This window comes from Tenrec ecaudatus, chromosome 1, assembly GCF_050624435.1.
Source record: "Tenrec ecaudatus isolate mTenEca1 chromosome 1, mTenEca1.hap1, whole genome shotgun sequence".
Taxonomy (NCBI): Eukaryota; Metazoa; Chordata; class Mammalia; order Afrosoricida; family Tenrecidae; genus Tenrec; species Tenrec ecaudatus.
This window is the reverse complement of record NC_134530.1, coordinates 75436923-75461736: the sequence shown is the minus strand read 5'-3', so window position 1 is coordinate 75461736 and position 24814 is coordinate 75436923. Positions and strand designations below refer to the sequence as shown.

At 46.7% G+C, this 24814-nt stretch overlaps 1 protein-coding gene across 3 annotated transcripts in view; it reads right to left on the bottom strand.

Moving 5' to 3' along the window:
• Window positions 1-1913: 1913 nt before the first annotated feature.
• The window catches only part of ELAVL4 (ELAV like RNA binding protein 4), a 106811-nt gene continuing 83910 nt past the window's right edge, over window positions 1914-24814 (bottom strand). Inside the window, exons 4-7 of one of the 3 annotated variants that reach the window (XM_075539738.1) lie at window positions 8973-9126; window positions 7011-7236; window positions 5346-5384; window positions 1914-2283 (exon numbers count right to left, since the gene is read on the bottom strand). In XM_075539738.1, the coding sequence (XP_075395853.1) occupies window positions 1914-2283; window positions 5346-5384; window positions 7011-7236; window positions 8973-9126 (789 nt within the window). The remainder of the gene's footprint in view (window positions 2284-5345; window positions 5385-7010; window positions 7237-8972; window positions 9127-24814) is intronic. The other 2 variants (XM_075539739.1, XM_075539740.1) reach the window with 2 other exon arrangements.

Genomic DNA, 24814 nt, shown 5'->3' with positions numbered 1-24814 from the left:
TGCATAGCGAGTAACTGTTTCTATTACCCAGGGAAGAGCATGAACCCTTGTCTTTTTTTGTTTTGTTTTAAATATATAACCGTACAAAGCACAAACATACTAAAATGATCAGTGCACTGGACAGGGGAGAGGGCTCCCTCATTTTGTTCCCTTAGCTCTGTTTTGTTCTCCCCAAATCTGAATTACATTAAAATAAAGACCCAATTGTTTTTAGTTTTCTACTGTGCAGTCAGAAAAAATATTCACAACGAACATGACAATATATCAAACAATAGTTCTACACAAGTTACCTTGATACCTCTTTAACTGTCACTTAAATATCATAAGTAAACATTTTAAGACATATACAAACAAAACTAGCCAAGTGTTACAACTTATAATAAATTAACCAAAAGAAAAAAATAACTTTATATATATATATATTTATATTGTATATACACATACACACACAACAGAATGACACAATAATATGCTTCTTCCCATAGTTTAAGTAAACAAATAAGCAGTCTAGCCAATCTAGCTATATTTGATCTCGGCCATAGGCATCATCACATCGGCGATAAATAAATACGTGTTTCAAGCAACATAAACAGTGTTTTAAATGTACCAACACAGCCCACTTCTATCAGCATGGGCTACAAAGTGAATTTGAAAATTCCTTAATGAATTTAAAGCAAATGTATCTTTTGTTTTCCTCTCCTAAACACATTACATTTAACTATGATACTAAGATATGTAAATAATTTCATAGCACCTACTGCTCAAACTAAGGAAGTTGTCGATCAAAAGGAAAAGTAATCTCTTTTAAATTTTTGTTCTGTTGACATCCCATACTGATGACTTAAAGAAAAACTGTCTTTCAACGCATCTCCTTGCTTTTGGGTTTTGACTGTGGGGAACTGTGGTACCCTGGGCAGAACGAACACTCCTTTCCCCTAGTAATTAATAATTACTTTGTTTAATTGTTACATGCTATGAAAAGATATGAAGATCATCTGTTTATAGCCCATCCTTCAAAAAACAGTCTACGAATCCAGTTTAAAACACACATCTTGATCTCTAAAAAGTTACCAGTGCAGTATGAACGCGACAAAGTTGTCAATTTCCCCTAAATTAGCCAGTCAAAATATTTTTTCTCAAATCCAGATTCTCTTGTAAAAATTCTTTATATTTTATAAAAATAGATTTTTCTTGAAACCCATTTTCAGCAAAGAGACCACCTCTTTGGCAACAATGTTAATGTTATTAAATTGTTAATGTCATCAGGTATCCCCCCGGGCCCCCATCCCCTAACAGAAGACTGTTTTAGTTCACATGATATAAAACAAAGAAGGAAAAATAAAAAAATTTGCAAAAGTTTTTTTTTTCCAGTTTTGCAATTTTTATTATTCCTCTTTAATTTGCGTGGGGCTTTTTAAAACCAATCTGATTGGATCAACATGTTGACAAAAAAGAAAAATCTTTTCTTTCTTTGAATCCCATTACTTTGTAAAAATTGTTTTATTTTTTTGTGGTTTTTGTTTTTCTTCTTCAAATGAGCGAATGGTCATCTTAAAAAGACCCACCTTCAAGGAAGGTAGTAAAGTTAGCTGGCTGGGTAAAAGTCCCTGCACGTCGCTATCTATGTATAGTATCTTCAACAACGACAGCTATGAAAGAACATTCAATGCATCAAAGGTATTTTTTTGTATTTTTTTCTTCTCTTTTTTTTCTAAGCATTATAAAATCCGTTCCTGGTACATCTCAGGATGATCCAATGTTTTAATACTTAGGCAACACTGGCTTATAAAGTCCATGGTTGAATATAAGCCATGAAAAGTTTGTTTCTCTCTCTTTTGTGTATGTGTGTGTGCACGCATGTGTTTTGTTCGTATATATTTATATATATATTTTAATAAGTAAGGATGGGAAATTCAGGATTTGTGGGCTTTGTTGGTTTTAAAGGAAACTTGTAACACTCTGTCTCCCAGGCGGTACCCGTTGAGGCTGGCGATGGCCATGGCTGCCTCGTCATAGTTGGTCATGGTGACGAAGCCGAATCCCTTGCACTTGTTGGTGTTGAAGTCACGGATGACCTTGACATTGTTCACTGCGCCAAAGGGACCGAAGAGTTGCCAGAGGACACTCTCATCGGAGTCAGGGGACAGATTGTAGACAAAGATGCACCAGCCCGTTCCCGTGTGACCAGGGATATTCATTCCCACAAGGCTCGTCATGCCATCGATGGTGATTGGGGAGAACCTGGGGGGACAAGCAGAAGGGGGGGCTGGTCCAGACATCAGTCTGACCATGGATAACACACAGATGCACAGACACAGACACAGGGCAGAGGGCTGAGTGAGTGTTTGCAGGAGAGTCTGCAGGGTTTAAAAAGCAAAATATAAACACAAATGCTGTGCCATTTTGTGGTTGAGAATGGCTAGACTGGCCGAGACACCTGCATGCCAACAGGAAAGCCTAGGCCGATCCCCACAGGGCTACTGGAGAAAGGATCTGGCATAGTTCTGGCAAAGGATTTGCCAAATGGGGTATCCCGCCGTCCCTCACCATACACAGTAAGCTCTTGGGGGAAGGGGCTCTATGTAATGGTTCCACGTTGGGCTGCCAACTGCAAGGTCGGCCATTGGAAAGCACCAGCCCCTCCTGGGGGAGCAAGGTGGGCTTTCTGTCTCATAAATGGTAACAGTCTGAGAAACTCACAGGGCACGGGTGAGTCGGGAGTAACTGGCTGGCAGTGAGTTTGGCTTTGGTTTTCGTTGCTCTAGTTAGTGGTGTTCCTAGGGGGAATCTCTCAGACACAGCGACACAGCGAAAATGCTCAATAAAAATGGATCATTCAGTAAGTGAATAACTTTGATGGATCGCAATGCTTGGGAATTTTACATTTTTAGGTAGATTAGGGGATGGGCCTAGAAGTGACCAAGTCTACCATCTTTGCAGTTTCTTAACTTCTGGTTGTCAAAGCTCTCTAAGTGGTATGAAGGACAGAGATGCGTGAGAATGAACAGACACATCGTGTTGACAATTGGCACCTGTTTTCCCTGTAATTTTAAAGGGGTTTCCTCAGTCCCCAATGTTAACAATAATCCTAAAGGCGTGTCACCCTTAAGGCGATCGTATCTGGGATGCACTTCAAAGTTGCACCCGAATACGATTTGCACATTGTAAATAGCTCGAATTACTGTACATTAGCAAACCAGGAAACCACCATTTCCCCTAGTATGACTATTTTTGTATTAGGTCTGGAACCTTTCTCAGTTTCTGTGTAATCGTGAAAAGAAAATCAACCCTTCAGATTTTATTCGGCATCTGATAAATTAAGTCCATGTGTAATCTGTGCTGGATGCAGCCGATGAAATAATTAGGTTCCCAGTGCCTACAGCAGACAAATCTGTTAACATTTTATTCCCGACTGAATTTATATAGAAATTTTGACCCTATTCATCGACCATTAGTTTGCTTTTCATTGTAAGGGTTTTTTTTCTTTTGGGGGTGGTGGTCTGGGGGGAAGTGGGAGGCGAAGACAAACCTGGGCATGAGCACAGGGTAAAATGTGCCCCAGGGACAAGAAGATGCTCGGGGAGAATGGACAGTCCTGTTTCGAAGAATTGTCCTGTCTCTCACTAGAGGGCCAGCAATCAAATGACTGCTGAAGGTATGCTTAGCAACAAACGCAGGAAGAGTCCATAAACATGGTTTTTGCTATTCTTCATCAAGTTCATCCTCTCTCTCTTTTAAAAACAAAGAAAACAAAACCAGCCTGGGACATATTCTTAGAAGGGCAACTCCATTGTGTAACTGCTGTCGGCATTATTTTTGAACACTGTCTTTTCAACCTTTTCTCTGCCACCTGGACGAATGGGACTCATTCAGTTCATAGGGAAATCTTTACTAGATGGTCAGAGTCAGGGCCAGCAAAGAGGTTTCCAGAGCATCAACTCGAGTTGATAATGAGTATCTGGAGCACTTAGGAGAAAGATTCTGGATCCAAACCTGGGTCCTGCAGGGAGAGAAGAACGCTGCCACCAAGCAGCGCTGTGTACTATGCGTGGGGGCAGGAGGCGGCGGCAGCATGCCTTTCCCAGAAAGGAAGTTGAGAAGGGACAGGGGTATGTGACTACGCGAGGAAAGATGTAACATGCCACGGTCCAGACAAGCAGTGCTCCAGCCACGTGGAGATAAGTCACAGCTATTCTCAGTGTGCCAGGAGTGAGACTCCAGAGGCTGGAAGAGCTGGTGCTCTCCTCCTCAAGGCTGCAGCCACATGTCTTCCTCCACTGGGCACCAGCTTCTAGGGCCAGGGGTACTTACCATGGGTGGTTGAGGGGTGGAAGAACAGCCTACCATAGGGAGTGTGACGCTGACTATTAAGGGCCACATCTCGTTCCCTTGGCGGCAGGAAGGGGGATTAAAGCGTGCAGCTCTACTGAGCAAGATGATGAAGAAAGACGCTGCATCCCTAGCAGTGCAGTGGGGCTTATCAAAAGCCCACACGGGAATCTCTTGGACACAGGGACATAACACACCCACCTTCCCGTGATTCAGCTTCCAGACTGGGCCTGGAGACTTGTGAGGCTGCATTCAGAGAGCCCCACCTCCCCAGAGCCTTGACTCGATTTGAGCTCCTACCCCACAAAAAAGGCATTTTAAAAATGAAAGAAACAGCCAGTTTAAAACACACATACACATATAATAACCAAGGGGAGGATTTACAGTAACCGTTAAAACCTGTAACAAAAGAAACCTCCGGTTGAGGTGCACACAGTTACACTTCCTTCTGAGGATTCTCGGGAAATGTGCTTTGAGATGGGTGGGAGCCAGAGGTAAAGTCAGCCACGTTTTAATACATGCTTTGGCCAGGGCTGGTAGTCCCAAATCTAATTTTTCCGCTGACAATCTTAAGATCATTAACCACAATTAGCAAAATGTTCTAATTTTGATTTGCGGGGACCTGCCCTCTTCCTGGAATCCTGGCACAGTTAGTGCAAGTTTGCAAACTCAGCCCGCCCAGGGTCAGACTTCCCTGGGCAGGGAGCCCCTCCGAGGACCTATTAGCAAGGGCTTGGTAGCTGTGGCACCTGAACCATCGAGAAGCCCACCTGCAAATGAAAGAAACGTGAAACACACAAACCCACTTTGTGTGCCCTAAACGAAATCAAACCAACTGAGGTCCGAAATGAAAATGAAGAATTTGACATGCTGGTGGAGGAAAAAGGAAGACTTTTTATAAGGAAAAAAAAGAAAGAAAGAAAGAAAAAAAAAGTAAAGTTAGTGAATTAAAAAAAAAATTCTAGCCCCAGTCTGTGCCAACACGGACATCTGGCAATCTGTGGAGTTTTAATTACCTCTTTACGCCATAGGCCATATTAAGCAAATTGTCCAGCCTGCAAAGAGAAGGAGGGTCTCTGGGTTAATGCCTCACAGATGGCAAGATCGCTCAATGGAACTATTAATAAGAATGCTCCATTTTCAAAGAAGAAAAGCTCAACAACTTTCCCCAGTGCTTACGAGTTTATCCACCAGCAGTTCCCCCATTCCTGCCTCCAACTGTAAGTAATTCATGTGCAGGTCAGTGCTGGGGTTTAAAGAAAGTGTCTAATGAATCGCCTTTCCTTTCAAGGTCTCAATGAGTCCCATTCCCCCCATCTCTCAGAAGATTTGTGTGGATTTTATTTTATATTGTGTATGCAATTGTTTAAAAAAGGAAAGGGGAGTTCTTAGATTATTCACCTTGGAGGGTAATTAAATATGTGAAGAAAGGTCTCTGCTCTGGATGAACAATATACCCTCACACCATGTGCACCGGAGCGAGCCTTTTCTCTCTGCCTAGCTACATTAACTAAACCTTCCTAGCACCCACACCTTTCTTGCTGGCTTCTTAATTTTTTTTTATTTTGAGAGATATATATATATAATAAATAAAATAGCTTAATATTTACAACCTGAAAGCACCTCTTGGCACACTGCCATTATGCTATAGTCTTCCTCACGTTCAGCACCTCACTTGGGGACAAGCTATTGACACCACGGGGCAGTAGTAACCATAGTTCCCACCAGTAGAAGCCTGCTGCTGGAGAGGCTTTTTACATAAACACTGCATGTGCCCTCACACAAAATAAAAATGAGATGACTTGGATTCTTCATGAAATCATTAACCATTTCCGATTCACAGGGGGAAGGAGAGGCCATAAAGAGGCTGGTCTTTTCTTGTGGCCAGGCCACAGGGCCTGCTCCCTCCTCATGTGCTATCTGACAATGAGAAGAGGAAACACAAAACAAACCTCATTCATTAAAGGGAGGCTGCAGCATGGAGGAATAAAATGATGATTGTCTAATACAGTATGGAGAGGTCAAAAATATCCTTGTACACCGGAGGCTGTTCCAGGACTTTGGGCCATCACCACGGGAAGCCAGTGCTTAGAAAGAGTCCAGAGGGGAAACCCCACACTGCACTAAGAGCTTTCAGTGGGGTTGGGTGCTGGAAGCAGGAGTCACTAATAAGGTTGGGATAAAATGTCCCTTCTTGTTTTCCCAGTGTCTCCATACCATTAATAGGTAGAGACCGGGGCACCCCAAGAGAGCATCTCCTCTACTCTTTACAGGATCACCTGCTGAGGTAAAAGAGGGCAACGAAACGGCTTCCTCTGGCAGGGATCTGTCTGCAGGCCTACCCTTCTCTCTTCCTGCTTCTGGGCCTTCAGTGAAAGGCCCTGGTCCAGCTTAAAGTCTGTGTTGCTGAATGTGGTCACTTATCTGAGATTAACTCTTAATGAAACAGAATCTTCTCATTGGTTAAAAACAGTAATTTTTTAAAGCACACAATCACAAGGTGAGTTGGAAGGGGGCTTTAAAGAGTATATGGTTCAATCAGGCCATTTTACACGAGTGAAACTGAAGCTCAGAAGGGAATTTTGCAAAGTGAGTACCCCCAGAGTTGGAGGCGCTTATCTTGGCCCTTGCATGGGCCTGGACCCCGTTCTCAGGGCTCCTTCCCCTGGTGGCAGACCTACCTGAACCTCTGAGCCTGGTGGTGGAGCGGGCCGGGATAGCGCCGGTTGGGGGACTGGTAGAGCTGGGATAGCAGGGCCTGGCTGGACTTCTGGCTGGGGTTGTTGGCAAACTTCACAGTGATCGGTTCTGTAGCACCGCTGGGCTTCTGGCCGTTCAGCCCTTTGATGGCTTCTTCTGCCTCGATCCTTTTATCAAAGCGGATGAATCCCACCCCTCTGGACACTCCTGGAGGAGAGAAAGAGATTCACAGAGAGAGAAGAGGCCAGTCAATATCTCTGGGAAGAGGCAGACTGTGCTTCAGCGGCATTCTATGAGGTGTCAGCTCACCTTCAGGGCAAGAGCAAAGGCAGGCTCTCCAAATCCACCTCACCCAGCAAAGCCCATCTGCCCATTTCTGAGTGTCACTCATAGGGATCTTTCCCATCGGCCCCTCCAGTTGCCCACCTCTGCTCTGGGGTTAGCCCTCATCTCCCAACGTACGGCACCTGTCTTAGGTATGCGGACACATTGGAGCACTAGAAACCAATCAACTAGGTGGTAATCCATTGAAAAATCAAAGCTAACTATATTACACACTTTAGCAGGATTTTTGCTATCCTTTTTGATACCTTTTGTGTTTTGTAGCTTTTGTGGGGCACCTATTGCTTACTCTCTCCCTCCCTAAATAGCACAACAAACAAAACCAATGAAAAAAGCCTTCCATGGCTCTACACTGCCTACGGATTAGGACCAGCAATGGTGATACACCATTCAAAGGCCATCATGATCTGGCTTAAATGCCCTATTGAGCCTCCTGCCAGCTACCCTGAGCCACCTGCTGTTCCTTAAGCCGTCTGTACTCTTCCTCCAGACCATAGCTTCTACTGATTTTTTTCCTTCTGGAATGCTCTACCACTCCTTTTTGCCAGATAATTCTCCAAACCATGCCCCGGCATCGCTTCCCTCCCCAACAGCCTGACTGGGCCTGGCAGGCCCATACACTCAGCATCTCACACCCTCTCCTGAGCTGCTCCGGGCGGCCCCTGGTAGGAGTCCTGTGATGTGGGGGGCTGTGCCGCATTCATCTCCGGGCTGGGCCCCCTGTGCAGTGTCCACACAGAGCAGCCTCACGGAGTGTTTGCTACAATGACGAGATGCTAAGCTACAATCTGGGGTGAGTTTTACGTCGAGATCAAATGGGAGGTAAGTGAAGATGCCTTGTCATTGAAAAAGCAACTCCAGGGGACTTCTACTTCTCCCTGAGACGTGGTGGTTGCCATTCTTTATTATTGATAATGCTGTCAGTGCCAGGAGGCCCGGCGCCCAGTGGGTTAAGCACTAGGCTGCTAACCAAAAGGTCAGCAGTCTGAACCCACCCATTACTCGGCAGTCAGCTTCCATCAAGATTTACAACCCTGGCAACCCGCGGGCGCAGTTCTACTCTGTCCTACAGCACTGCGGTGAATGGGGCAGTGGGCTGATCACATTGTCAGACTCTGGGCTCTTATCTCAGTAGTGCTACTAACTAGCTATTCCCCCACCCTGGACTTGTGCTTCCTCGCTCGGGAACCGCGGGGGTCTGAGGTTCCCTTTCACTCGCTAAGGATATATGATTTGGAGCCACACCTATAGAGACACGTTCCTTCACATACAAACTAATGTTACTTGGTTGAGGTTGGTTCAGGGAGAGACTTTGAAGGCCATACAGTCCCATTCCTAATATCACCTTTGTAACGAGTTCTCGTAGGTCAGTTGCTGCCAGAGCAGTTCCAAAGCTGGAGAATTGACACTCTACAAAGGTGGTCCATTTTAAATTCGAGTACTTGACTGCAAGGAGGCTTTTTTCCCCCAAGTTAAAAAGTAAAAAAATCATGCACTCATGACCTAAACCTCTCATCTGAACTGACTACCACACCTCTGCACCTCTGGGTAACAGGTCACCTTGCTGGCCACACCAAAACGCAAGGAGAGAGATACTTAACCTGTGACTTGGTCAACCAGGATTCGCGAGGTGATGATGCGGCCATATTGCGAAAACAGCTGTTCCAGTTCCTTCTGGGTCATGGTTTTGGGGAGGCCGCTAACATAGAGGTTCGCATCCCTGATTGAGGCAGAGCTCGGACGGGCATATGAGACCTAGGCAAAGGCAAGAGGAGGTGAAGCCATTACAGGCCATCACCCCCAGCATTACATGAGTCAACAACCCAGAAGCAGCCCCTGTCTGTATTTACGACTCACGCTGTCAGTTTAAAGAACTCAGCAGTTCAGATTTTTAGCTATACTTGTCAGAGTCCTGAGAGCCAGGAGAACAGCAATAGAGGAACAAAAGGAGAGTTGACGGTAATGTAAAACAAATGCACAGATAAGGGTCTCTAAGTGCCGAACAAAATAGCTTCTGTATGGCAGCTGTTAAATGCAGAGCTACCCACGCACAGAGTTCTGAAGATTTACCTCCTGGGTGTGGGTGTATAGACGATTTACTGTATCCAACACATAATAATCTTTGGATAAACCAAAAAAAAAACCACCCCAAAACCCAACACCCAGAAAGAAGCCCTTGAAATTCCATTCTGCACATTTCTCTCGTTTCCCCTCCCCCCCCTCCATCTTCTTGAGCACATGAACGTGATCAGGTTCTCGGTGAGGCTTCCTCATGTGCCATCCTCGTTGCTTTTCCCATCTGTTCCCACCAGGTTTGCTCTCGCCGAATGACAAAGCACTGGCGAAACGGGGCTGGATGAACAGCTGCCTGTGAAACTGTGTCAGTGACCTTGTCGCCACAGCTGTAAGGACCAGTTGCCTTCTAACTTCCAGGCTGAGCAGATAAAACGCCAGTCAACAGATGGGGGGCCCAGCAGAAGGGGTGGAGGGAGAGCGCAGTGGGAGGGAAAAGGAAAGAGATCCTCACTGACTGCTCGAATGAGTTTGACTTTGTAAATTTGTCCTCTGCTCCCCCCCACCCAAGAAAAGCTAACACAGAAGTGTAAACAGATCTGAAATTCCATCTGCAAGAAGCCAAATTGGTAGCAGTACACATAAGCAAAGCAAGCCCCAGCAGTCATTAATTTTAGACTTTCATTTACTTATTTATTTTTTTAAGAAAGCAACATCAGACATTTGAAATATAATTTACAGCCCTACTAACAAAAGCACTTTCCTGCTGAAGCTATTCTGGGTGGTTATGGCTCAGAATAGATGACAAAAACAGTCATTTTGGAGCACATCTAATATCGCCGGACAGCACGGGGCCTGGAAGACTCACGCTTTCCAGTTGGGAGTTCTGTTTAATCTATCCAGCCAGTTCGCCACACACGCGAAGGCTGTGAGGTGAGCTTGTGCATGTGTGTGGGCAAAAGGCCTTGTGGGTAGTGGCTGTCCGGCTGGCTCCGACTCGTGGTGACCCTGAGCATGACAGAATGACACTGTCCCTCGCCATCAGCATGATGGCTGGAATTTTTAGAGTCCATTGTTGCAGAAACGGTGTATTCCTAGAGCCTTTCGACTGCAGGGCTGATTTTCCAGCACGACCTCTACCAGCCAGTATTCTGTTGTGACCTATCGTGGTTTTACTGGCTCATCTTTAGAAGGACATCAACGGGCCTTTCTTCCCAGTCTGTCTTAATCTGATGCTTCTGCTGCAATCTGTCCACCATGGGGGACCCGGCTGGTATTTAAAATACCAGTGGCATAACTTCCATCACAGAGACATGCAAACCACTACTGGAAGGCACACTGGCAGACAACTGGCGGGAGAGGGATTGCACACGCCAAATGGACCGTTGGCATTAAGAACTAAACCTCCCCCAGCAAAGCGGACCGTAATCCCGAGGTCCTAAAGAGAGAAAATGGCTTGAGCAGAAGGTTCAGCAGAGACAACTGAAGGAGAAGGAGCAGCAGGCCCCTCGCCCATGCCATCACTCCCTCTCAGTGACAGAGAAGCCAGGTCCTGTTATGGGCTCCAGACCTAACAATAGATGTTGATGCAACAGGTAAAGGGATGTGAGTGACTAATCTGCCACACTGGCCCCCTCCTGCTGGTGGCGGGAGGCATCCCGCTGCAGTGCCTACTTCTAGAAACCCAGGGGCTGTCCGGGAAGCATCCTCAGACTCATCTCAGCACACGGGTGAGAGACAGAAGGACTTCTACGTGTAAGGTCCCTGTGTACACTTGGGGTGTGGAAGAACTGGGGAGGTTGAAGGGCAATATTGGAAATGACTTTAAGTAAAAGAAAAGGGAGAGGGACGGACAGACCAAGAACCCAATGCAACTGCTCAGAGAGGGCTCTTTTCTCCACAGAAACTTCTCCTGCCCCTGGGACTAGGAAGGTACGACCCAGCAGAATGAGTTTTCAGACAGGTGGGGGGATGACAGGGAAAGGGACATGGAAATGCTGTAGTGATGAGTGCTCAGAAATGAGGGTCACCCTTGCCTAATGGCTGACAACTACTGACAAGTCATCTCAATGACCTTTGCGCTCCCCCAAGCATTCACGCTCACCTCTATGCCTTTGCTCAGAGGCTACTATTTCCTACCCGCCCTCCCCCGCCCCAGGTTTCAGCACAAAGCCACCTCCTCTGGCTAGCCTCCCTTGATCTTGTTTCTTCTTGAAAGGTGCGCTATCTGAACTTACCCTCGATATTTAGCCCTTTCAGACCTTGACTCACCATCTTCCCAGCTCGTCTGTTGATATTCTTGAGGTCGTGACGTGTATACATCCCAGCATATAGCTCAATCCCTGAAGGGTACTCAACACCTAGTGAAAAGGTGCATGAACACCCCAGTGTAAGATGACCAATGCCGCCAGCCACGACTGCTTGAGGTTAACTGCAACTTGGATTCCCCTACTTGGGGACTTGGGGGAGGTCACTGAGTGTCAAATACCTAGAATCATAGCTGTGTTTCCCTGATAAGCTAAGGCCCAAGTTTCCTATTTCCCTTCTAGGGTCAGAAGGACTGAATGGACATCATCTAGAGGTCTTCTCTCAGCAAACATTTCCTGAGGACTGTGATGAGCTGGATATAGTGTTAGATACAGCATGGTCTTGTGCAGTAAAGAACCTCCAAGTGGTGGTGGTGGTGGGGGTTGTGTGTGTGTGTGGGGAGACAACACAAAGGAAGCACCCAGCAGATATTAGTTGAACGGAAGAATGAATGAGTAAGCATAGAGACCATTTCTCACAATGCCTCAAGACATGTGCCTTGCCAGGGCTATATATAGGTGCAACTGGAACACAGAGAAGGGAAACTAAGCAGGGATTAAATGGGCCACAAAGAATACAGAGCCAAGACTCGTGATGAAGCAGGTGTGAAGACGTGTGGAGGGGCCGGAGTGGTGGCTGACACCAGCTCTCCTTTGCGGGTGGTGCTAACAGTCAAACCCTTGACCACCAGCCAAGGGGTTGGCAGATTGAGCCCTTCCAGAAGCAATTCAGGAGAAAGCCCTGCTGCTGTGCTTCTGAAAGAGCCCAGCCTTGAAAACCCTATGGGGAGTGGCTCCACTCTGCAACAAATGGAGTTACTACGAGTTTTAACCGACTCGAAGGCAACCCTTTAAATGACGTTTCTAAGAACAAACAAGATAAAGGCCTCGGGCTTAGTACAACAGGTACAGTCTTCCTGCAAGCCCAGCCCGTGTCCTGTAGGCCTCACTGATATATGCAAGTTAGAATATCAGGTACCTGTGGTCTCAGACCTTACCTGGTACACACTCAGTGACTAATGGATAGTGATGTCCTTGATTTTCATCCCTTCTGGGGGGCCAGAGGTGGAGAACAGAGGGGTGTAGCTCCTGCTCAGGAAAAGGAGACAGCCAGACCATGTCCCCAATAGATGGGTCAGAGAAGCAGAATATTAGGCAGGGAGAATGATTGCAATCGATGGGAGACAGACCCAGCCACAAAACAGGGAGGAATCCCATGATGAACAGAAACCTCTTCTTTCTCTACCAAGCTACAAGCTTGGCTTTTCTCCTCGCTTTGGAACTTTTATACTTCTTCTCTCCTGTCCAGAAAGCCTGTCCTCCTAAAAATTCTTCTAAAAACATCTCTGGCGTTCAGCCCCTACAGAGGGTCAGCCATTACTGAAATGATAATCTCACTGAGACTTTGCCCCTACAGTTTGAGGCTTTGGATACTGGAAATAGTACCTTAGAGTCCCTCAACATCCCTCCCACACCTGTCCCCTGCCCTTGCCTGAGACAGTAATCACTCATCCAGAAACTCTGAAGATTAGGTTGGCATTTTCTAGATCCGGGCTGATCTTCTTCTGGGAGACCACTGCTGTCCCATCAGGTCAAGGTGGTCAAAAGGTGGCCACGAGGGGCCAGCTCTGTGGATGGTCCTGACAAGGGTTTTGATGCCCCTCTCCGTTCCTCAGGCTTTCAACCTCTGACGGCGCTGTGAATGCTGTAGCCCACAGAAAGCCCGACCTGCTTCTGAGCTGGCTCTAGGATTCACTAGCTGTGCAAATTTGAGCGATGGAGTTGATCTCAATAGACCTCAGTCTGTTTACTGGGAAAAAGGGGGACAATCCCATTGGGTGAGGTGTTGTAAAACTCTGAGACAATATATTTAATGTGCCTAGTATCTACTTGGAATTTCGTAGTGACTTAATAAATAGTAGAGAGCTCGGGTGGCGTGGAGGGTTACACGCAGGGTTGCTAATAACAAGGTTAGCATCTCGAAACCACCGGCTGCTGCTCCATGGGAGAAGGATGAGGCTGTCTGTTCCCATGAAGAGTAACAGTCTCGGAAACTCCCAGAGGCAGATCTACTCGGCCCCATAGGGTAAGGTGACCAGACATCCTGCTTTTGGCAGGACAGACCTGATTTTTAACAATTTTTCCCATGTCCCACGGCATTTAAAAAAAGTCCCGTTTTTTGGAAAGAATGCACAACAAACTAGGGTATAGGTTTTTGGCTGCCATGTGGCTATTTTGCCAGGATATGAGTTTTATCAATGGCGTCCTGCTGGTGCCCCGCTTTACCTATGTTAAAAGCTGGTCACCTTACCGTAGGGTCACTTTGAGTAGGAATCAAATCACTAGCAGTGGGGTTGAGTTTATTTTTTAGTAACTAGTAGAATCCAGCCATCCTTCTAAAACTAAACTCACTGATTCTGACTCATAGTGACCCTGTAGGGCAAGGTAGAACTGCCCCTGTGAGTTTCTGAGACTGTGACTCTTTACAAGAGTAAAAGGCTCCCTCTTTCTCCCGGGGTGCAGTTGGTGGTTCCAAACTGCTGCCTTTGTGCTGAGCAGCCCAGCATACAAGCACTATACTTACAGGGCTCCCTCAGGGCCTTTCGAGTTCGACCGGACAAGAAAGCAAGCCCTGCAGCACTACCTGTAGAGGCTCTGTCCTCATCTGCCACCCTGGTGGACTCTGGGTCATCTTTTCCCACTCAATTGCCAGGAATTTCCTCTCAACGATTCCTGAAAATCCTGCAGCCTCATATCCATGAAGTCCTTCTCACGTTCCAAAGTGGCTTTCCAAACCGCCCTCAGCAATTCTCCCCCAGGAGGGTAAGGAAGTAGTGTTCGCTACTGTTGAGGGAAGCCCTCCAGTGTAGGGAAGGCAGCAGGACTGGGCTGAGGGCTACTTCCCAGACCCTCTGTGCTCTTCTTCATGGTACCGGTGGCTTCCTGCTGCTGCTCCAGCCGGGGCTTGACCTAGGCAGGGCAAGGGGAGCAGCATGGCCCGGGGGGGGAACAAAGTCCCAAATCTTCTGCAACACAGCACCCTGTGCTTCTCTGGCCCGCCATGGTACAGCAAAGGGAGAGGATGTGGAAAACATGGAGCCCTCTCGTGCATGCGTAGATGATCCTTTAGGGAAACATTAGGCATCAAAAACAAGAACTTGTTCATTCCTCCCCTCCATGAACACCTACTCTGTGTCAGGCCTGTGCTGGGTGTTAGGGGTGCCTCTGCTTCAAAGATCCTGCCGTCTGGTGAGGGAGGTAAGTAAATAAACATGTAGTATAGAGTGTAGTCCTGGAATGGGATTCTCGATTCTCTTCTTGCTCCCGGTGTTTCCTTCCACGTGGAGGAACAGCCTCTCTCGACTCCTCCCCGGCAGATGGAGTGAATGCACCAATAGAACAGTTCAGTAGAGGAACTGGGCCAATGCTGCCTCTTCTCAGTTGGGAGCCTGGTGCCCCAGGGAGTACTCGCTCAGGTCTAGGTCCCAAGTTCTCAGAGGTGGGTTCTGCTTTCCTGTGGGGAGGCCTAAGGGCCTAAGAGCACCTGTGACAGGTTGTGGAAGCCTGTCACTGTGTATAGGTCAGTGTTCAGCTGTTCCTGTGGCCACACAGGCAATACAGTAGTAAAGGAGACCTACGGATTCCACCCACTTTGTTCTTTGGGCTTACCTCTGTTTTTGGTTTAGACCTTGGCGTGGAAAACAGAGGGGGTTCTTTGGGAGTCCTTTCTAGTCCCCTAAAATAACAGTCACTAACAAAATGGATGTTTTTATAATCGAGGCATTCTATTAACAAAGCTGCCAATTTCTACAGCTAGGTTCAACTAAATGGTGACAAAGGTGACAGAGGTGACACTGGTGTACTCAGTGGACTATGCTCTTCTTAAAATGGGCTGCACAGTAAACCAGTGCTGGAATTGGCTTCAAGAGTTGAGGTCTTAAAGGCTTGAAGATAAACAAGCGGCTATTTAGTTGAGAAGCATCAAAGCCCACATGGAAGAAGCAACCAAGCCTGTCTGACCACACAAGGTGCAGAAGGGACCAGTTATCAGACATCAAAGAGCTAAAAACCATATCAGTGGGTACCCACCACCCTGATACGATCAATGAAGACAAACATGTGCATAAGCAAAAGTGGTGAAGAAAGCTGATGGTTCCCAGCTATCAAAAGATACAGCATCTGGGGTCTTAAAGGCTCTAGGATAAACAAGTGGCCATATAGCTCAGAAGCAACAAAGCCCACATGGAAGAAACACACCAGCCTGTGTGACCACGAGCTGTCGAAGGGATCAGGTATCAAGCATCAAGAAACAAAAAAAAAATCATATCATTGAAAATGTGGGTGAGTGCAGAGTGGAGACTCAAAACCCAATGCTAGCCAACCGGACACCCCCTGCTGAGGGGTTGTGGGGAGGAGATGAACCAGGCAGGGTGTAGGGTAGCAACGATGAAACATATAACTTTCCTCTAGTTCTTAAATAATTCCTCCCCACCCCCACTATCATGATCCCAGTTCTACCTTGAAAATTTGGCTAGACCAGAGGATGTACATTGGTACAGATAGCAACTGGAAACACAGGGAATCCAGGACAGATGACTCCTCCAGGACCAGTGATGAGAGTGGCGATTCTTGGAGGGTGGAGAGAATGTACGGTAAAAAGGGGGAACTGATTACAGGAATCTACGTATGGCCTCCTCCCTGGGGGAGGGACAGCAGAGAAGAGGGCAGGGGGAGACGTCAGACAGTGTAATATATGACATAATAATAATAATATATGAATGAAGGGTTCATGAAATACGGGGCAGTGGGGAGGGAGGGGGAAATGAGCATCAGATATTAAGGGCTCAAGTAGAAGGCAAATGTTTTGAGAATGATGATGGCAACAAATATACATATGTTCTTGACACAATGGCTGGATGTATGGCTTGTGATAAGAATTGTATGAGCCCCCAATAAAATGGTTTAAAAAAAAAAGAGTTGAGGGCAGGCTCCATGACAGTTGGCCATTGCAAGGACAGGGAGCTCACCCATGACCTCATGAAGCATCCTGAACCTTGGTTGAGAAAGCCCTCCCTTCTAATGTGCTCCCATCTGTCTTCTCTGAATCTTCTGTCCTCTTATTTCTTCTGTAGTTCACACACCAGGAGCATCCTGTCCTCTCCCCTTATCCTGTGGGTCTCAATGATAACGTGCCAGCTAGCATAGCAGATAACTGTGCTCTGAGACAGGCTATTCCAAGGACGTTCTCATTTATGCCACTGAAATTGAGTAGCTATTATGGAAGGGAAAGGGCTGTCAGCAAGGCCTTTCGAGTTGCGGAGAAGTGGATTTGAATCCTGACCACCCACTCGCTGGCTGCTCTCAGGGCAAGTCACTTCACTTTTCTTAGCTACGTCACTTGAATAACAGATACATAAAGGGGCTTCAAAATGTTCGTGGAGAAATGGGATGAAAAGATAATGAAGTCTTCCCACAAACTTCTCGAAGTTACTTTGTGTAGTTGAGGAGCCAATGAGCTGTAGGAGTGCATAAATTAGCGCATGTAAGGTGCTTAGGCCTGGCACTCAGTGAGCGTTCAATAAGCTAGACTGACGGAACTGCCATGTCATCAAGCCGTATGCTTGACACAGGAGGTGTAGAAATGAATAAATAGAACACAGTCCTCAACATGTAGGACTATTAGTCTAGCAGAGGAGACACGGGCACACACCCACCAATCATTACAGAATATCAAGCTACAGATTTCCCCCAATCTGTTAGAACACTCTGCTCTCTCAGTGCGCACAACTCCCCAGCACAGACAGGTCCCTGGGGGACATTCATTCCACAGAGACCAGAAGAATGGTAGCAGAGAACAGACTCTGGAGCTGCCAGGGCCTTCTAGGAACAGAGCCTCCCAGGGACCTCTGGTCCCACCCCCAGAAGCAGGCAGAGAAGAAAGGAGCCAGGCGGCTCCTGGAAACAGCAGCTTTGACTCTGAGGATCATCTCCCTGTGTCTATAGCTGTAGCCTCACCCACAGACACGACAGGTGTCTGCTTCTAAGCCCTCCAATGCAGGAAGGCCTGGAGGCTCCATTCCTCTTATTTCCCTCCCTAGCTTACTGATACAGGATACTTTCTATCAGGGGCAAAACCTAATGGTAACACATTTCCAATGACTGTTGAACATGCTACTTCCCTGATAAAAACAAAACCAAAAAACCCCCCAAACAAACAAAAGCACAAATGTTTCCCCAAAGCCTCAGGATGGAAGTCCAAACCCTGGACCTGAGCATTCAAGGTCTTCTGAGATCTGGCCCATGGGTCACCTTTACTAATCCCTTCATGGACCCTGTGCTTCAGTTTAAGCAGAAACGTGGCCAGTTTTCTGAGTGTGTGCTGAAGGCTTCTACATGCATATCTTTGTTCTTGCTGTGTGCTTACCATCCCAGGGGAGCCCCTGCACTTTCTCCAAGGCCCGGTCTGAACACCAGCTCCTCCAGAAGGTCCAGGCTAAAATGACTGCTCTGTCCTTGACTTCTACAGATGAGCAACACTTCAATGGCAGCAGCTCTCAGACCCTGCCTCCCATCAGAACCATCTGTGAGGACATGCTTCCCATGTTATTCTGAGCATTGTGGTGGCCACTGCAGGCTCTTCCAAGCTCCCCGTGGTGGCATCTAGCCTCGCAACCTTATATAGGGTAGGAGCTCAGTGAATGCGCTCCGCAATGCAGTGGGATTTACATATAGTGGATGCAGTAGATCTGAACTCCTCCAGGAGCTCATTGATGTGGAGAACGAGCTAGAGGGAAATATGGAGTTGAAGACTAATAATACTATAAGTGTATCTGGCACAGAGTAGGCAACATATATGTTAAAACATGTAAAAACAGCCTGGTGATAGATTCAGGCATCTAATAACTTCCTTTTCGAAGTCCACCAAATTGTCAAAGATACCTAGTCTAAGGATTATGTTGTCTGAGCAACAGCTTGCAGAAAGGAGAGATGTGCATGGACTAGTTATCAGAAGCGGTGGCCTATTGGGAGTGATCTTCTTCAACTAAGGGCCCTAGACTCTCAGTCTCCTCACTGAACTGCAACCCCTGATAAGCACACTGGCATCTTTACACTGTGAGTATGTTGCTTGGATCTCAGCCAGACTTCAACTCATTGCTCTCTGTCCACCCTGAAGCACAGAGATGGGAAATGGTGACTGGCCTTCCTTCTCTCCTCATTTAATTGTTTACCTTAAGGGTGATGTTATCACTGTAATCTTTAACATGGAGGAGCATTTCTTGAGTACTCATTATAAGCCATGGTTACTAACCCCCCCAAACCGAACTCACTGCCATCGAGTTGATGGCAAATCACTGCCATCGAGTTGATGGCAAATCACAGCAGCTCTCTATAGGACAGGGTAGAACTGCACTGTGGGTTTTCGAGACTGTTACTCTTTGCGGGAGTAGAAAGCCCTATCTTTCTCCTGAAGCGTGCTTGGTGGTTTTGAACTGGTGACCTTGATGTTAGCAGCCCAACACTTAACCACTATGCTACCAGGGCTCTCTGTTGTTACCTGTAAGGGAGGTAAATTTAGTTCCTTTTTCCAGATGAAAAATTCAGGCTCAGTGATGTCAAATACTGGCCAAGGTCATACCAATAGCTGAACTAAAAGACAAATCCAGATATGGAGTCAAGTTCTTGGATCTTTTCCACCAATCCACACTAACCTGGGCAGTGAAATAAAGGCTGTGCTTGGCACCAACTGCTCCTTGCTCGGGAAAGTTACCAAGCTGGGAAGATCGGGTCATACTTTTTAACTGGTTAGACCGTTTGAGCTACTAGAAGGGGTCATTCTGCAGATGAGGAAATAAGTCCAGGGAGGTAAAGCAAGTTGGCCAAGCTCACCCTAGTAGTTCACGATGGGGCTGGTCTCCAGGCTGCATCTTAACACAGAGCTCTGTTGAATGGACACTAACAGGGAAGAGGGAGGGGCTACTCTATGAGCGGTCTCACCTCGAGGCATCAGGATCACCAGAGAGAAAGAAGTGATTCTGTAATCTTCAAGGACTGGGATGTTGTGCGCCTGCAAACGCGTCCTCACCTTTTAGGGATCATGAAAATGTTCTAGATCCTCACTGTTCAAAATGGTAGTCAGTAGTTACAGGTGCAGAAGAAAAGCAGGGTTTTCTACTCCTCTAAAGAGCTAATGCCTCAGAAACTCACAGGGGGCAGTTCTACCCTGTTCAATCGGGTCTCTGTGAGTCAGAATGATCTCGATGGCAGGGAGCTTGGCTTTTGGTCTTTGGAGCTACTCACGGCACTTGGAATGTCCCTAATCTTAATCTCTTAAATTTCCATTTAATGTGAATAACCATACCTGGCTAGTGTTTCGGGTCTGGGAAGAGCAGCTCTAGGCCCACAAACAACACAGAGCATCTAAGGGCTGGAAGAGTCCTTTAAGGTCATTTAGTGAGGCTCTGGTATGGCCCAGGCCTCCTTACTACACCGTGTCTAGTGACTCCACTTGCATGCCTCAGATGACAAAGGACGTCTTGCCACTTACGGCAGGAGTTCCACCCTGGTGGAGTCACAGACTGTCTTCTTGGAGACGTGAAACACAGGACTTCGAGGCACTGAAGAGTTTCCTTTCCCAGAGAGTGGAACAGTGACCATGGGGGCTCAATTGGGAGCAGTGCCCTCGTCGCCACCTCGGTGGTTTGCCTCTGGATAACATTGTCTCATTCGCATGTGGAACATGCGACCACGAGGCCTGGTCTGAGCTGACCAGCAAGGACAAGAAGAGATCACCATTTCCTGTGATCTGGTATCCAGAATTTCCCCAGCAGCTAAGGCTATGCTGATATTCTTTAAGTCGCTCACATCAACACTGCTGAGTTCTTTCACACGGGTAGACTGCTGAAGCCCCCACACCTTGCTGCACACACTTCTGAAAACCAGAGCATCCTTCTAACCGGTGTGTGTCCAATTTTCTTTGGTAACCCCGACTCCGAACACCGTGAATGGACGACCTTTAAGACAGTGGGATTAAATCAACTCCACTGGGCTGGTAAAAAAAAAAAAAGAAAAGAAAAAGAAACGAAGAGAACTATATTTCCATTTCTTAAACTCCTCTCCCTGTTCCTGAAATTAGTCACTCAAAGGAGGTTAAGCAGAGCAGTCAAATAAAATGTCCCACAAGAGAGGGCAGCCTGGCACAACTAGGGTAATCGGGTCTCCAGTTTCCACTGGTGTTGCCACGTGCCCTCCTTTGGCTCCTTGGGGATTCAATGATCCAGCCGCCCCCGCTGACCTTGGCCAGGAAACGCTCCTGCACTGGGCTGACTATAGCTGTACCGGGGGAGGAGAGAAAATGCCTTTTTATTATTAACAAGACTGAAGGAGGCAGTCCATCATTGCTGGGTGGGGTGATACTCGTCAGCAAAACAGGATCTGCTAACTCTCCGGGAAGCATTAAGGGCAGTGATAGGAGAAATAATTGCTTATTCCGAGTGCAAGAAAAGATGCTTCAGCGGAATGGAGGCCTTTAGCAAGGCAGGTGAATTTCGGGAGGGAGAGGGGGAGGGAGAAAGGAAGGCAGGGCTCCCTGGTGACCCCTGGCAAGAGAAAGTAGCAGGAGGGGCAAACGGGAACCTGCAGAAGTGTGGAAAGATCCCCTGGAGCACTGTTAGCGCTCTTAGAAGAACAGAGAGAGAATGGAGAAATGGCTAAACAGTGTTCTTGGCACTGAGGGGCTGCCAGAAAAGAGGCTGGTTCTCTTGCTTCCCAGAGCAGGGAGATTTGTCCTTCTGCAGGCTGTTCCTTCACACACGGGCCCCTCTGTAGCCCTGCTCCGCGGAAACGTGCGGTGGCCTCCTGCTATGGTGGCTGCTTTCTATTCTCTTCTGCCAACCAGCCTGGGAGCATTCAATGTGGGAGGCAGCCCTCTTACTTCTTCATCCCATGCCTTGTCAAGATCACTCACGCTTCTAGTTTGCATGGAAGCTATGCTCTGAAAATGTACTTAAGGACATATATGTGACATTAAGGAAAACATAGACACACACTTTTGTAAGTTGAGCAGTATTTGCAGTTATTAGGAATACATGAGCGTGATTTGTGCATATGTAATGCAATGAGAAAAGGAAGGAAGCATAACGATTGTTATGTAACGTTAACAGGATTGGGTTGGACATGGTTGATAATGCTTTCGTGCTATGATTCCAAATTGTCCAAATTACCTACATATAAACATGTCTTGTCTTTTTACACCAGTGAAAAACTCCTAATAGACTGAACATAGCTGATTTAAAACAAAAAGACCCTTCCATAGCAACAGAACCCCCTCAAGTGGCATTTCATTGCCAGACGAAACTTCCTGAGGCTTAACTTTGACCATGTCCTCTCCCTCTCCTCCCCCTCCAGCCCCACCCCCCATTGTATTAGTGCTGTTCCTTTATGTGCTTGTGTCTCGTTGCATACAGGTGCTTCTGAACACAGAGCCACGGAAACTCCAAACTCACTACCATTGAGTCAATTCTGAGTCATAGCGACCCATAGGATAGAGTTGAATTACCCCTTTGGGGTTTTTGAGGCTGTAAATCAGTGGAGCAGTGGTTCTCAACCTTCTTAATGCGGTAACCCTTTTATACAGTTCCTCATGTTGTGATGACTCCATATGTGCACCTATCTGCATGGGGTGGACCTTCTTGGAGACAGATAGAGGGACAGTGTCTCAGTTCAGTTCCTAAAACCATCGGAAATAGTCTTAGGCAACCCCTGTGAAAAGTTCGTTCAGTCCCCAGAGAGATCTAAACCCCCAGGTTGAGAACCACTGCTGTAAATCTTTATAGGAGTAGACAGCCTCATTGATCTCCCATGGAGTGGTTGGTGGGTTTGAACCACTGCCCTTGTGGTTGGCAGCTCCCTGTGTCATCCATTAAAACCCCAGGGCTCCTGTGAATACCTCTATAATCTGGCTTCCCAAATTCAGCTTGAAATTGGAAGGGTTTAGTGGGTATAGTACTACACTCTCAAATTCCATTTTAGATCACTTTTTACTGAAGTTTCCAGCATAACTTTAGCATCAATTCGAACTTTCGGTGTACAGATTCCTTTGCTAAAGGTACTATAGACCCATCACATTGGGCATAACCTGCTGCATAAGACCTATTGAAAATGTTACAGAGCAGAGGTGCCACTCTGCAGATTAAGGTGTGCCTGGCCCAAGCCATGGTATTTTCAGTCGCTTCACATGCACGCGAAAGCCGGACAATGGATAAGGAAACCAGGGGAAGAAGTGATGCACTTCAATGATGGCGCTGGCTAAGAAAGTACCAGGGACCACGAGAAGAACAACAGATCTGGCTTGGGGGAAGTATGGCCAGAATGCTGTTTTGAGGAGGGGATGGTAAGACTCTGTCCTCATGCTCTTTGCACATGTTATCAGAAGTGACCAATCCTTGGAAAACGACATCATGTTTGGGAAAGAAGAGGGTCAGGGTAAAAGATGAAGACTCTCAACAAGATGAACTGACACAATGGCTGCAACAATGGGCCAAACACAACAATTGTGAGGATGGTGCAGGACCAGGCAATGCTTTGCTCTGCTGTGAGTACAGAGCATTGCTGTGAGCTGGAATTGACCCAAAGGCACCTACCAATATAGAACCATCCTGTTGTCTTTGTTCCTAATTAATCCAACTGGACCCAATGTGACTGGATTTCATCTAGCGCTCCTTAGTTGTATTTCCTGCTTTTGCATTAAAAAAAAATCATACTACCCAGTTGATTCCAACTCAGAATGACCTTGGAGGGTAGAGTAGAACTACTCCACGGGGTTTCTGAGACTGAATCTTTATGGGAGCAGATAGCCTCATCTTTCTCCATCTCTGACCTCACAGTTAGTAACCCACTGCACCACCAGGGCTTCTTGCACCTTAGTAAGAGGCTGAAGTTATAGAGTAAGTTCAGGGGCTATTCTCTAAGAGCCCCCAGAGAGGCTCAGACTGTTTATCAGGTATGGGTCAAAGAATATTGGGAATCATTTCCCAAACCCAAAGCTATTTCACTCCAAATTTCAGAGTTGAATGTGGTTCCTTCTGGAGATAAACAGAAAACAAACAAACCAACCAATAAAAATTACCCCAACAATACTTCAAAGGTCTACATGGGCTTACAAATCATTTCACTTGGGTTTGGGCTTGAAATGCTGAGAAGGACTCACTTGCCTAATGGGGAGTCAATCCTGAGAATATAAGCCTATCCTCTATACCCCATTTGCCTCTGACACACCACCTCAAGTTCATCTTAATCCCGTGACTCAGTACGGAGCCTGGAAAGGAGCAGGCTGCGAAATACCTGTTGCTGAGAAGAAACCATTGAAGTGAGTGTGGTGTGTCCCCGGTTGATGGTAGAACCCTGAACCTCAAACCAGTTTACTGAAGCACCTGGAAGTTTCTTTGTGCAATTGATTTGTTTGCTTTTAAAAAGCCTCCTTCCTGTGCCAATAAGTATAACCTGTGTGTGTGCGCGCACATTTGTCTGCAGAACCAAATACACCCACACGGCCTCCCAGAATGCATGTGCCACGGAGCAAACAGGCAGTGTGACATCCCAACATTCATGGCCCATTGCCAGTGATTGCTTTTTAAAACGTCTGTTTTCCTTACTCTAAACCTCACTTACTAAGTGTGTGGCCCTGGGTAAGTCTCGTAACCTCTTCGAACCTCAGTTTTCTTATTTGTATAAAAGAGATCATAGCACCTACTCACAGGGCAATTTTCAGAAACAGTAAAGCACCTAGCCTCAAGGACATTTCAAGGATTAAGTGATATCAAGAATGTAGAGGGTTTAGCAGAGCATTGAACACAGGGTTTAGCACTCATATGAGGGAGCCATCCTGTTATCAAGGTGCCCTGGGCGCGCTGGCCTGTATATATTGGGCTGCTAATCACAAAGTCCATGGTTCAACGCGCCCAGCTCCTCCGTGGGAAAAAGATGAGGCTCCTATGCAAATCTATACCTTGAAAACCCTATCTTGGGTCCCTGGTTGGAACTGACTTGATGGCAGTAAGCTTGGTTGGTTTGGGTACTGTGAATATTATTATCTCCCTTAAAAGCTTTTGGCAGAATCTGCCATGGAT